This window comes from Lupinus angustifolius, chromosome LG11 (genome assembly GCF_001865875.1).
Source record: "Lupinus angustifolius cultivar Tanjil chromosome LG11, LupAngTanjil_v1.0, whole genome shotgun sequence".
Lineage (NCBI taxonomy): Eukaryota > Viridiplantae > Streptophyta > Magnoliopsida > Fabales > Fabaceae > Lupinus > Lupinus angustifolius.
The window spans coordinates 9165580-9180061 of NC_032019.1; the positions used below are offsets into that span (position 1 = coordinate 9165580).

General features: G+C 34.4%; 2 protein-coding genes across 3 annotated transcripts; both read left to right on the forward strand.

Moving 5' to 3' along the window:
• LOC109359033 (probable methyltransferase PMT13) lies at positions 3892-8783 on the forward strand. The gene is made up of 7 exons (XM_019603541.1): positions 3892-4493; positions 5581-5784; positions 5869-6079; positions 6168-6429; positions 6664-7038; positions 7726-7821; positions 8262-8783. Exons 1-7 carry the CDS (start codon positions 4071-4073, stop codon positions 8467-8469), a joined length of 1779 nt encoding a protein of 592 aa, XP_019459086.1. The 5' UTR covers positions 3892-4070; the 3' UTR covers positions 8470-8783.
• Positions 10583-13513, forward strand: LOC109359196 (probable methyltransferase PMT13). Of its 2 annotated transcripts, XR_002109042.1 has the most exons (6): positions 10583-10809; positions 10898-11159; positions 11394-11768; positions 12456-12551; positions 12992-13264; positions 13302-13513. XR_002109042.1 is itself a non-coding variant. In XM_019603766.1 (5 exons), exons 1-5 carry the CDS (start codon positions 10644-10646, stop codon positions 13197-13199), a joined length of 1107 nt encoding a protein of 368 aa, XP_019459311.1. In that variant the 5' UTR covers positions 10583-10643; the 3' UTR covers positions 13200-13513. The 2 variants fall into 2 exon arrangements, 1 of the variants encoding a protein (XP_019459311.1); XM_019603766.1 differs by having other exon boundaries at positions 12992-13513.

Sequence of the window (14482 nt, forward strand, 5' to 3'; positions counted from 1 at the left end):
GTTATAAATGAAAGAAATGATTCTGTTGTTACTGATTCTAGGAATAATATACTTGACTCAAATGAATATGATGAAAGTATGGATTACAACAATAACAACAATGAAAATTTAAGAAGGTCATCTAGGGAGAGAACTGTTCCTACCTATCTAAGGGATTATCATTTGTCTCTAGGAGCTGTTGCACCCTTAAGAACCAAGAATCAAGTAAGCATCCCTTAGATCAAGTCATATCCTATGAAAGGCTCTCCTGCAATCAGAAAAACTATAGTCTGGCCATTAGCTCTAACCTTGAACCAGAAAGCTATAGTGAAGCAATTAAACATCCTCAGTGGGTTGAAGCCATTAGAACTGAGTTAAAAGCCCTTGAAGAAAACAACACTTGGATTCTAACTGATCTTCCAGAAGATAAAAGGGTCATAGGCTGCAAATGGATTTTTAAGGTTAAGCATCATGCTTATGGTAGTATTGAAAGGTATAAAGCTAGGCTAGTAGCAAAAGGGTACACTCAAACAACATAGATTGATTACCTTCACACTTTCAGCCCTGTAGTAAAGAAAATCACCATAAGAACCATAATTGCCTTAGCATCTATGAAAGGATGGCACCTACATCAATTGGATGTTAATACAAACTTTTTACATGGTGATTTAATTGAAAATGTTTATATGAAATCCCCACCTGGTCTTGAAATTCATAATGATTCTCTTGTTTGCAAGTTAGAAAAATCTTTGTATGGTTTAAAGCAAGCAAGTAGGCAGTGGAATGCCAAAATCACTATTATTTTGGTCTAGTCTGGCTATGCTCAATCTAGAGTAGATTATTCCCTATTTACCAAGATAAATGATGATAATTGTACCATTATTCTTATATATGTAGATGATCTTATTGTTGCATGAAACAATCTAAATGAAATAGATCTGTTTGACAGAAAATTTAGTATCAAAGACTTTGGAAATTTGAAATATTTCTTTGGTATGGAAGTGGCAATGAGCAAAACTGGAATCAACCTATGTCAAAGGAAGTTGCTTTGGATTTGCTTCAGGATTCTAGTTTGATAGCTTGTAAATCTTCTTCTAGTCCTATGGACAACAATGTCAAACTACATAGTAATTCTAGTGCCTTATATTGTGACATTACTTCATATAGAAGATTGATTGGTAAGCTTGTTTATCTCACTCACGCCAGACCTGATATATCCTTTCCTGTTGGACACCTAAGCTAATTCCTAGCAGCACCTACGGTTGCTCATTTTAAGGTTGCTCAAAGAATCCTTAGATACATAAAGGGATCCCAGGGAAAGGATTATTTATCCCTTCTGAGAATACTATCTCTTTAAAGGGATATAGTGATTCAGATTGGGCTTCTTGTATGGACACAAGAAGATATGTCACTAGCTATTGTTTCTTTCTTGGAAATGCCTTAATCTCTTGGAAAAGTAAGAGGTAAAGGACTGTGTCAAGGTCCTTTGCTGAAGTAGAGTACCGAGCCTTGACTTTAACTGGATATGAGGCACAATGGTTAATTTATTTACTTGATGATTTAAAGTTTTCTCATGTTGGTCATGTGGTATTATATTGTGATAATCAATCAGTTTTGCATATAGTTGTCAATCCTGTGTTCCATGAGAGGACTAAGCACATTGAAATAGATTGTCATTTCATTAGAGAAAAGGTGTTGGATGGAGTAGTGCAACTGCTATCTATTTCCAGCCAAGAACAAGTGGTTGACATCTTTACAAAAGCTCAACCCCTGGGATTTTTCTAAGAATTTGTCCAAGCTTGGATTGTGTAATATACACATTCCAGCTTGTGGCATGTTAAATTTAATATATTCTAACTTGTTGTCTGCTTTTGCTTCTTGTAGGATGCAACAGAGGCACCATGAATTGCACTAGAAGGATGAGTTGCATGAGCATAGGATTGAGCAGCATGAGCTTATGATTGGAATGCAGGATGGAGATGGAAAACTTGAAGGCATACATCACAAGCTTGAAGAGTATGATGATCAAGGATCATTAACCAAGGCACATATTGGTATTCATCTCTTAGTCGAATCTCATGGACAAATACATCAACCTTGGTTATATTGCCTAAGTGAAGTTCATCCAAATGAGACAAGACATTCAACCTTGATTCATGTATGCAAGGCTAGACATAGCTTCGGTCGGATTGGAAGATTCATAATGCACTATTGTTTCGGTCAAGTTTTACTTGTGCAGCAAGGAATCTATTTTGACATTTTAGTAGTTATTGTTATAGGAATTTTCTGTTATGCATTGATTAGTTAATCTGTTATGTTTAGTTTGTTAGGTCAACTTTGATATTTAAGAGTGTGTATAATCACTCCTTCCTGGTGTATTGATGATCATCTAATAAGAATTATATTTTGATATTCATCATTCTTTTCATTCTCTCTTTGCTTTGTCATTCAAGAACAAAGCTGTGAATGTTATCTTTCTAAGATAGAAAGTTACATTGAATCATCTATATAAAGGGAAGGAAAAATTAACTAACCTAACACCAAAAATCATCTAACCAACTAATCAATATAATCTCTCATATTTCACATACACTATTATTTACATGATACAATATATTTTAATAACTATTTGATAGCCTTCCTAAAAATACTAAAATAGATGCTCTTTCATATAAAGATGAAGTAGCAAAAATATATCCATGTTTTGGTTGCATTTATATAAAACTGAACTCAGAGAAGGGTCTTAACATTTTAAGCTACAGCATGAATGATTTGTTTTAAGAAATATCAAATTCATAACATAATTTCTCAGATGGAATCAAGAACAGTGCAGTCTAGGCCATAACCACTAACAAGGAATAAAGTTGCAGAGCAAGCACAATGGATCATGGTTATTCATCCATTCAAATCATCAGAAGGGTAGTTTATATTTCTATATCTATTCAGGCTATCATGATCAAAAACACAAATTTTGAAAATTAGACAGAAAACTTTAGGCACAAGTGCACAACCATATGCAAAAAGAGCAAAAAAACTGAGGATTGATTAAAAATGGTAATATCAACTTCGAATTAAAGAAGCAAAGGTGGAAAACAACAGAAGGAAAAAAATTAAGAAATTCATTAATTAATATCAACATAAGATGAACAAAAGTGTAAAAGATTATTATTATTTAAATAAGTTGGACAACTCATGCATAAATTAAGAAATTGGTCGAATAAGTTGTTCAAGTTAGTTATCAATTAAATTTAGTAACAATTGTACTAAAGTTTACTAATTGAATAGTCACATTGTGAAGTGTGAATAGAAGAGTTCAGACTAAAAACCATGTTACCAAGTATGACCAAGTTAAAGTCTAAGAATTATTGAGGAGAATAAGCTGTTTTGAAGAAGAGGAGGTAGAGTGGTAACTCTTTTCATTTTAATTTGTATAAGTGTATAACTGTCACATAGAAGCAAAAAAATCAGTAAATTTTGTAAGAATGATACTGAGATTGCATGCAACATGAACAAAGTGATCTACTACTCGTAGTTAAGGTAGTACATGACGCAAGTTACACAATTCACTACATAAGTAAACGTTATTATAGGAAAAATTTGATCCATAAAAAATAAAGTAACAGAATAATTTCTAAAAAGTTCTTATATAAACCGAGCAATTCGCTAGAAAAAAGTTGGGACTGAATCGCTCATATAATTTTTTTGGATTTAATTAAACTCATTATTTTTTAAGATCTGATAAGAATAATCCACTGCTTCAGTCATTCAGTCACTTTCCAACCATAAAAGATATAGATGAAAATGTCAATAATTGATTTTTAGGAGAGATTTGTTGGAAGAAACCATCCTACACCGAAATGTTCCAGATTAGTTCATTTCTCATACATTATACCAAAAAATCACTTTTCACACCAAAAGTTTGACTCTTTAGTCCTCACTGAGTGTGAACACACACTAACACAGAATCTATGATCCTTAATTTTCCCCATAGATAAAATCCACACTTCAAAAAAAGCACTTTTTTTCCAGAACTAAACAACCCTTAAGATTTCTAAATATGATTTGATCAGATTCAACAACATTCTTCTCAAATGGGTCACGTCAACCTTCCACCTTCAAAGCGTAACCCAAATCAATGGCGAATCCTAGACTTCATCTCCGCCATGTTCTTCGCCCTCGTTTTCATCTTCTTCCTCATGGTCTTCACCCCTCTCGGCGATTCCCTCGCCGCCTCCGGCCGCCAGACGCTCCTCATGTCCGCCTCTGATCCACAGCAGCGCCACCGCCTCGTCGCCGCCATCGAGCTTGGCCAGCAGCGGAGCATCGAAGTGTGCTCCACTGATGCGGTGGACCATATGCCGTGTGAGGATCCGAGGCGGAATAGTCAGTTGAGTAGAGAGATGAATTACTATAGAGAGAGGCATTGTCCGCCGCCGGAGGACACGCCTCTTTGCTTGATTCCGCCGCCTACCGGTTACAAGGTTCCGGTGCAGTGGCCTGAGAGCTTATATAAGGTATGGAGTGTAATTGTGCTGTAGTTTTTGTACCAAGTCTTGTATGGTAAATTGTTTCGTCCAATGAAAACATATATGTCAATTAAAAATTTTAAACCTTCTTTGTTATTATTGTTTTTGCTTCATTATTATTGGACGACACAAAATTTGTTTTGAAGTGAGTTTGTTGGTTAAGTAAGCTAGTAACTTTGGGTCATTGGTTGAGTTTAGATCATTTAGTGGATTGAGATCTCTACACTTTTACTGATCCATGTGATGTATATACATGCTCTTAGTTTTCTCACTTTAATTATGAAGTTTTTTTTTGCATTTTGTTTTAGTGGTTGGGAATTCGATATTGGATGATTTAGGAAGAGTGTTTGTGGATTTTTCTTAGTTTGGAATGGGGTATGAGGTTTTCTAATATCTGATTAATCCATGTTTAACTTGCTAGTATGTCGTTTTTGTTGGATTCTTGAGTTGAGCTTTCTTAAAAAGAAAGCATTGCATTTTAAACCTTGATGTGGCTTGGTCATTAAACTAAGAAAGTAATGTATGTTATACTATTGTCTTGTGACAGTTGATTTGGTCCACATGAGGATCACTTAAAAAATGCAATGTCATTTTAGAAGTAAACAGTCTTGATGCCTCTAATGAAGAATTATTATTTATCTAATTGAATGCTCTGCTAAATTATCTTTTTTTCAAGATCTTAGGGCAAAAACATTTGCCTTCAGAAAAAGTCTCTTTGGTGATTGTTACGTCTAAATTAATCAAGTGAGGTTTAGTATGAAGTGTAAAGAAAGTTCAGGTGATAGATAGATGAAAGGACAAAAAATGGGAGGACAGGAAAGTAAATTACATACCCAGAGCCATGGTTAACTAGTAGCTTACATGGTTCCCTTACTAATTGGAGTTATTTTGTTATCTTACTGTAATAGTAGCTTTCCGTTATAATTGCCGCTTCAATGTGAAATGTTTTTTAAGAGAATGGGAATACATTGCATTATTTTCTTTCTTTGCTTACCTCACCATCCTTTTCTCATTTACTTTTGATACTGTTTTAGAATGATGTTGTTTGCCATTCATTGATATATTTTATCTGCAGATATGGCACAGCAACATGCCACACAACAAGATTGCTGATAGGAAAGGTCACCAAGAATGGATGAAAATTGAGGGCCCACACTTTATATTCCCTGGAGGTGGCACTATGTTTCCGGATGGAGCAGTACAGTATATTGAAAAACTTGGTCAATACATTCCAATAAATAGTGGTGTTCTGAGGACTGCTCTTGATATGGGGTGTGGGGTAGGAGCTATTTTCCTACTTCCGTTCGAGACCTTAGTAGAATGTACTATTGTTTAACATGCAAATATATTTCATGTCTGACAGGTTGCTAGTTTTGGAGGGTTTTTACTTGCTCAAAACATTTTGACCATGTCTTTTGCTCCAAGGGATTCACACAAATCACAGATACAATTTGCTCTGGAAAGAGGAATACCAGCTTTTAGTGCAATGCTTGGTACTCGTAGACTCCCATTTCCTGCATTTGGGTTTGACTTAGTTCATTGTTCTCGCTGTTTGATCCCTTTCACAGCCTACAGTAAGTTCTTCATCCCAGCTCGCCTTTGCATATCTTGCAATGTTCTAAATACATCACACTTCCCTAATGTAGAAAATCTTCCTTGCAGATGCAACTTATTTCATTGAAGTGGATAGATTACTTCGCCCTGGTGGATATTTAGTCATTTCTGGGCCCCCTGTTCAGTGGCCCAAACAAGACAAAGAATGGTCTGATCTCCAAGGTGTGGCAAGAGCTTTGTGTTATGAACTCATTGCTGTAGATGGTAACACTGTGATCTGGAAAAAAACAGTAGAGGATACATGTCTCCCAAATAACAATGAATTTGGTCTTGAGTCATGCGTTGATTTAGATGACCCAAGTTCTGCTTGGTAATTTCCAGTAAACTGTTCTAGATTGAGCTATTCCCCTTTCTAGCTTTGCATTTCCTGCTATTATGTTCAATATTAATAGACAACTATCTTTCCTTTATTTTTGTTACACATTTCTGTATCATATAAACCCGATAAAAGAGCACTTGGGGGAATGCCATCGTTGTTATTTGCTAAAGGTCATCGCATTATGGTTACCTGGGGATTGAAAAACTTCAATGGTTCATTTTGTAGGTACTTCAAATTGAAGAAATGTGTCAGTAGGAGATCTTCTATCAAAGGAGAATATGGAATTGGGACGATTCCTGAGTGGCCAGGGAGGCTAACTGCTCCATCTCCGAGGTCCACACACCTAAAAAATGGTGCTGATGTGTATGAGGCTGACACTAAGCGGTGGATAAGGAGGGTTGCACACTATAAGAATTCTCTAAATGTAAAGTTGGGGACTCCAGCTATACGCAATGTCATGGACATGAATGCTTTCTTTGGGGGTTTTGCAGCAGCACTAATTTCTGGTCCCGTGTGGGTAATGAACGTAGTTCCAGATCACAAGCCATCCACTCTTGATGTGATCTTTGACAGGGGCCTTATTGGAGTCTATCATGATTGGTGAGTTTTTTGCTCACAAATTTTCGCATTTTCTCTTAAAAGGAGTTTTGTACTGAATCTTTAGAGTTTGGATCTTTTCTCGTGTTCCTTAATATGTTGAAACTTGAAGACAAATATAGCGTGGGAAAATTGTGTATTTAACAATAAAGATTATTCATACCATAACACCAAAGAAAGACTATTTCATTCAGCTAGTGGTTAATAGTACATATATCTTGTTATTTACATGTTACTTCTTGCCTCTGGACTTCATTTATGACTTTGTTGTTATGCTGTGGTTTTTCTTTGTTCGTGCTGTTACTAGTTGCTACTCTCCACTGTATCGGAACTTCGCTATCAGATATAGTTCTTGCTCCAGTTTTTGTTTCTTGGATTTGTTTTTCTGTTAAAATTTTGCTCAGTGAAGCAACTAATAAATGAATGACTCAGGACAGCAAAAATATATTTTAATACAATCCATGATTGTATGCTTTTGTGATATTAGGGAGTCATATGATAAAGAGTCAGAATCCTCTAGGTATCTTTATAAAAATGATAACTGAAGTACTCCACTTCTCTCACTTGTTTTAGACAATTATTTAGGATCCTGATTTTAGGCACATACAAAATGTTCAGTGCATTTGAACATGTATCACAATTCGTAATGCATAATGTTTTGGATCTAAGTCTCTTGGTCATTGTTCTCAGGTGTGAACCTTTCTCAACATATCCCCGTACTTATGATTTGATCCACGTGTCCAGCATTGAATCACTTCTAAAAGATCATGCTTCTGGCAAAAACAGGTATTTTCCTTTATAAATGCTCTAATTTGATGTCTCATACCCTAGGGCTTCAGCTGTTTTTCCTTATTGGCCAGGGACAGTTATGGATCATGATGTGGAAATTCAGTCATTGTTTTCAAATGTTTTTGAAACTCGAAAAAGTAGAGAAAGAGCGAGAAAATTGTTTCTTGAACTAACATGTAGCTATTAATTTAACATGCTCATTTGTTGTCGTTGTCGATTGATTTGTGTGTAAGCCTAGAGTAGAGTGTCTTTATTGCTTGATCTGCCTAGAACTAACAATGTTTCTATTAAATTGATGTCACATCTCAGCTTAAAACATCTGCCTCTATGCAATTGCAAAATGATTACACTCCTATCATAATTTGCATCATTACAGTCATAGAAAATTGTTTCATATAAATAACAGTCTCACCCTTTGTTGCATGACTACATTGCAGATGTAACCTTGTTGATTTGATGGTGGAAATGGATCGAATTTTGCGGCCAGAAGGAACAGTTGTGGTGAGGGATACCCCTGAAGCAATTGAGAGAGCGGCTCGTGTTGCTGGTGCAGTGAGGTGGAAACCTACCATATATGATAAAGAACCCAAATCACATGGCAGAGAGAAAATTCTAGTTGCAACTAAGACCTTCTGGAAGCTCTAATTCTCATCCCGCTAACTTCGCCACATAATATTGGTGAAATTCCCTTCTCTCTATTCCGAGGATAGGTGGGAGCTTCATGCACTGAGTTGTCGGGTTACACAGCTATCTTCTCTATGCATCAAAGGGATGCGGTTTTCTTACCTGTTCAATGTTTATAACTATATATACGGAGATAGTAAGGTCAGGACCTAAGAAAACAAAACATGGGGACTGAATACTTGTTCAGATTAGTATGGAAGTTGTAAAGCACAAGACAGTGTTACATTATATTCTCTTAGCTATAAGGATCACTTGTTATTCAATGTTTTTGTTTATTATTATGGATTTAACATGTATACACTGACAGTGCAATTGTTTTTACATTATCGACATATTATCATCCATATATATGTTAATCATTGCTGACTCTCAAACAAAAATAATACAAATCAAAAATATTAATGACAGTGCATAAATATTATTTATTATTATTTGTTACTTGTTTATCTCTCAATGTTTGATAAATAAAAAAGTACTATTTAAATAAAGTTAAGATATTTAATTAGTAATTAGTAACAATACAAAGTCCAGAAGATGAAGAAAAGTGGAAACAGCAAAGAAACTACAATATAATATTTGATGTTCCAGGTCTACCATTATATTTCAGTATGCAAATAAAATTTGGTATTGTTTTTTATGCTATTATAAACAGTTGGAAGTGTTTGGTAAAAAATTTGAAAGTATCTTTTCATAAATTCTGGGCATGTTCTAAGGAAACTCTACTTTATAAGCAAAAATCTACACTCGTTTATATAGCATTCCGAGTAAAGGTATCAATCAAGATACCTAAACAAGGGATTGAATGTAGTTGGTGGAATCCAAAGTCTAATAAAAAACACATAATCAATACTACAAAAACAACTCTAATGTGATTCAATATTTTTTAATAAATATACATACAATTTATTCATCAACAGAATTTATCTCAAAGTATCTTTTATTTATCTTTTAAGGTGTATTTTGGCAGGATATTTAATGTGATATGTTATTAAAAATGTGAAGTTAGCTTCACACAATAAAATCAAATATAACTTTTTAGCTGTTCCAATTTTTTATGAGATAGGGGAATAACGGAAATGCTAGGACACATATTTTGGTCATCATCATATTGACTCATAAGTTTATCTTGGAAACATGATCCTTAAAGTAATTGGCTACTTGAAACTTGAAAGCAACATATAAATTAGTGTTCAGAATTTGTGAACACTGGACCATATAGATAAATTTTGAAAAGAAAAAAGTGGACTCAGCCCAGAAATTATTATGACTGCTGCTGCTAAAAAACAATAACTTTTTTCATCTGCAGTACTAAATGCTATAGAGAAGTGCAGATTCAAGTGGTTTCTGTATCATAGAAAAAGTGTTTTTGATACCGTATTAGTTATCAAACTAGTACCGTATGCTTATGGTATAACATTAGTTCAACGTTTTATTAATTAAACTAGATATCAATTAACTTATATATATTTTATCAACATAATACATGAATATAAATATCATTATTTGTATCATATTCAAACAATTATCAAGTTCAAACTTTGAATCAATAATGTCATTTTAAAAAATATTAAAAAAAATCATATACAAACCAGTTTTCATTGGTACATATGATATGATTTGATATGTATTTGTTAGTTTAATTGTATGACTAATATAATTATCATATCATACCAGTATAAAAATCACTTCATTAATTTTCTGGTTTAACCAACCTATACAATTTGGTTTCTGTAACAATGGTAGAAATACAAGTGTAATGTAGTTGAGAATTAAGAGCTATGCAAAGTTATCCATAATAGAACAACTTAGATTATAATCTCAAAACACAATTTGAAATCTAAACCATTCATCCAACAACTCAAATTTATCATATTTGCCACAAAGTTACAATTTTTTAAAAGTTCTTCATTTTGCCCTTGTGAAATTGCATAGGATGTGTACTAGTATGTAGAGCTGGGAGGGTGTAAGCAACTCTTCTATCACTATCAGAATGGATGAATCATGAATGAATTAAGTGCTACAGTTAAACGTTCGAGACCTTAGTAGAATGTACTATTGTTTAACATGCAAATATATTTCATGTCTGACAGGTTGCTAGTTTTGGAGGGTTTTTACTTGCTCAAAACATTTTGACCATGTCTTTTGCTCCAAGGGATTCACACAAATCACAGATACAATTTGCTCTGGAAAGAGGAATACCAGCTTTTAGTGCAATGCTTGGTACTCGTAGACTCCCATTTCCTGCATTTGGGTTTGACTTAGTTCATTGTTCTCGCTGTTTGATCCCTTTCACAGCCTACAGTAAGTTCTTCATCCCAGCTCGCCTTTGCATATCTTGCAATGTTCTAAATACATCACACTTCCCTAATGTAGAAAATCTTCCTTGCAGATGCAACTTATTTCATTGAAGTGGATAGATTACTTCGCCCTGGTGGATATTTAGTCATTTCTGGGCCCCCTGTTCAGTGGCCCAAACAAGACAAAGAATGGTCTGATCTCCAAGGTGTGGCAAGAGCTTTGTGTTATGAACTCATTGCTGTAGATGGTAACACTGTGATCTGGAAAAAAACAGTAGAGGATACATGTCTCCCAAATAACAATGAATTTGGTCTTGAGTCATGCGTTGATTTAGATGACCCAAGTTCTGCTTGGTAATTTCCAGTAAACTGTTCTAGATTGAGCTATTCCCCTTTCTAGCTTTGCATTTCCTGCTATTATGTTCAATATTAATAGACAACTATCTTTCCTTTATTTTTGTTACACATTTCTGTATCATATAAACCCGATAAAAGAGCACTTGGGGGAATGCCATCGTTGTTATTTGCTAAAGGTCATCGCATTATGGTTACCTGGGGATTGAAAAACTTCAATGGTTCATTTTGTAGGTACTTCAAATTGAAGAAATGTGTCAGTAGGAGATCTTCTATCAAAGGAGAATATGGAATTGGGACGATTCCTGAGTGGCCAGGGAGGCTAACTGCTCCATCTCCGAGGTCCACACACCTAAAAAATGGTGCTGATGTGTATGAGGCTGACACTAAGCGGTGGATAAGGAGGGTTGCACACTATAAGAATTCTCTAAATGTAAAGTTGGGGACTCCAGCTATACGCAATGTCATGGACATGAATGCTTTCTTTGGGGGTTTTGCAGCAGCACTAATTTCTGGTCCCGTGTGGGTAATGAACGTAGTTCCAGATCACAAGCCATCCACTCTTGATGTGATCTTTGACAGGGGCCTTATTGGAGTCTATCATGATTGGTGAGTTTTTTGCTCACAAATTTTCGCATTTTCTCTTAAAAGGAGTTTTGTACTGAATCTTTAGAGTTTGGATCTTTTCTCGTGTTCCTTAATATGTTGAAACTTGAAGACAAATATAGCGTGGGAAAATTGTGTATTTAACAATAAAGATTATTCATACCATAACACCAAAGAAAGACTATTTCATTCAGCTAGTGGTTAATAGTACATATATCTTGTTATTTACATGTTACTTCTTGCCTCTGGACTTCATTTATGACTTTGTTGTTATGCTGTGGTTTTTCTTTGTTCGTGCTGTTACTAGTTGCTACTCTCCACTGTATCGGAACTTCGCTATCAGATATAGTTCTTGCTCCAGTTTTTGTTTCTTGGATTTGTTTTTCTGTTAAAATTTTGCTCAGTGAAGCAACTAATAAATGAATGACTCAGGACAGCAAAAATATATTTTAATACAATCCATGATTGTATGCTTTTGTGATATTAGGGAGTCATATGATAAAGAGTCAGAATCCTCTAGGTATCTTTATAAAAATGATAACTGAAGTACTCCACTTCTCTCACTTGTTTTAGACAATTATTTAGGATCCTGATTTTAGGCACATACAAAATGTTCAGTGCATTTGAACATGTATCACAATTCGTAATGCATAATGTTTTGGATCTAAGTCTCTTGGTCATTGTTCTCAGGTGTGAACCTTTCTCAACATATCCCCGTACTTATGATTTGATCCACGTGTCCAGCATTGAATCACTTCTAAAAGATCATGCTTCTGGCAAAAACAGGTATTTTCCTTTATAAATGCTCTAATTTGATGTCTCATACCCTAGGGCTTCAGCTGTTTTTCCTTATTGGCCAGGGACAGTTATGGATCATGATGTGGAAATTCAGTCATTGTTTTCAAATGTTTTTGAAACTCGAAAAAGTAGAGAAAGAGCGAGAAAATTGTTTCTTGAACTAACATGTAGCTATTAATTTAACATGCTCATTTGTTGTCGTTGTCGATTGATTTGTGTGTAAGCCTAGAGTAGAGTGTCTTTATTGCTTGATCTGCCTAGAACTAACAATGTTTCTATTAAATTGATGTCACATCTCAGCTTAAAACATCTGCCTCTATGCAATTGCAAAATGATTACACTCCTATCATAATTTGCATCATTACAGTCATAGAAAATTGTTTCATATAAATAACAGTCTCACCCTTTGTTGCATGACTACATTGCAGATGTAACCTTGTTGATTTGATGGTGGAAATGGATCGAATTTTGCGGCCAGAAGGAACAGTTGTGGTGAGGGATACCCCTGAAGCAATTGAGAGAGCGGCTCGTGTTGCTGGTGCAGTGAGGTGGAAACCTACCATATATGATAAAGAACCCAAATCACATGGCAGAGAGAAAATTCTAGTTGCAACTAAGACCTTCTGGAAGCTCTAATTCTCATCCCGCTAACTTCGCCACATAATATTGGTGAAATTCCCTTCTCTCTATTCCGAGGATAGGTGGGAGCTTCATGCACTGAGTTGTCGGGTTACACAGCTATCTTCTCTATGCATCAAAGGGATGCGGTTTTCTTACCTGTTCAATGTTTATAACTATATATACGGAGATAGTAAGGTCAGGACCTAAGAAAACAAAACATGGGGACTGAATACTTGTTCAGATTAGTATGGAAGTTGTAAAGCACAAGACAGTGTTACATTATATTCTCTTAGCTATAAGGATCACTTGTTATTCAATGTTTTTGTTTATTATTATGGATTTAACATGTATACACTGACAGTGCAATTGTTTTTACATTATCGACATATTATCATCCATATATATGTTAATCATTGCTGACTCTCAAACAAAAATAATACAAATCAAAAATATTAATGACAGTGCATAAATATTATTTATTATTATTTGTTACTTGTTTATCTCTCAATGTTTGATAAATAAAAAAGTACTATTTAAATAAAGTTAAGATATTTAATTAGTAATTAGTAACAATACAAAGTCCAGAAGATGAAGAAAAGTGGAAACAGCAAAGAAACTACAATATAATATTTGATGTTCCAGGTCTACCATTATATTTCAGTATGCAAATAAAATTTGGTATTGTTTTTTATGCTATTATAAACAGTTGGAAGTGTTTGGTAAAAAATTTGAAAGTATCTTTTCATAAATTCTGGGCATGTTCTAAGGAAACTCTACTTTATAAGCAAAAATCTACACTCGTTTATATAGCATTCCGAGTAAAGGTATCAATCAAGATACCTAAACAAGGGATTGAATGTAGTTGGTGGAATCCAAAGTCTAATAAAAAACACATAATCAATACTACAAAAACAACTCTAATGTGATTCAATATTTTTTAATAAATATACATACAATTTATTCATCAACAGAATTTATCTCAAAGTATCTTTTATTTATCTTTTAAGGTGTATTTTGGCAGGATATTTAATGTGATATGTTATTAAAAATGTGAAGTTAGCTTCACACAATAAAATCAAATATAACTTTTTAGCTGTTCCAATTTTTTATGAGATAGGGGAATAACGGAAATGCTAGGACACATATTTTGGTCATCATCATATTGACTCATAAGTTTATCTTGGAAACATGATCCTTAAAGTAATTGGCTACTTGAAACTTGAAAGCAACATATAAATTAGTGTTCAGAATTTGTGAACACTGGACCATATAGATAAATTTTGAAAAGAAAAAAGTGG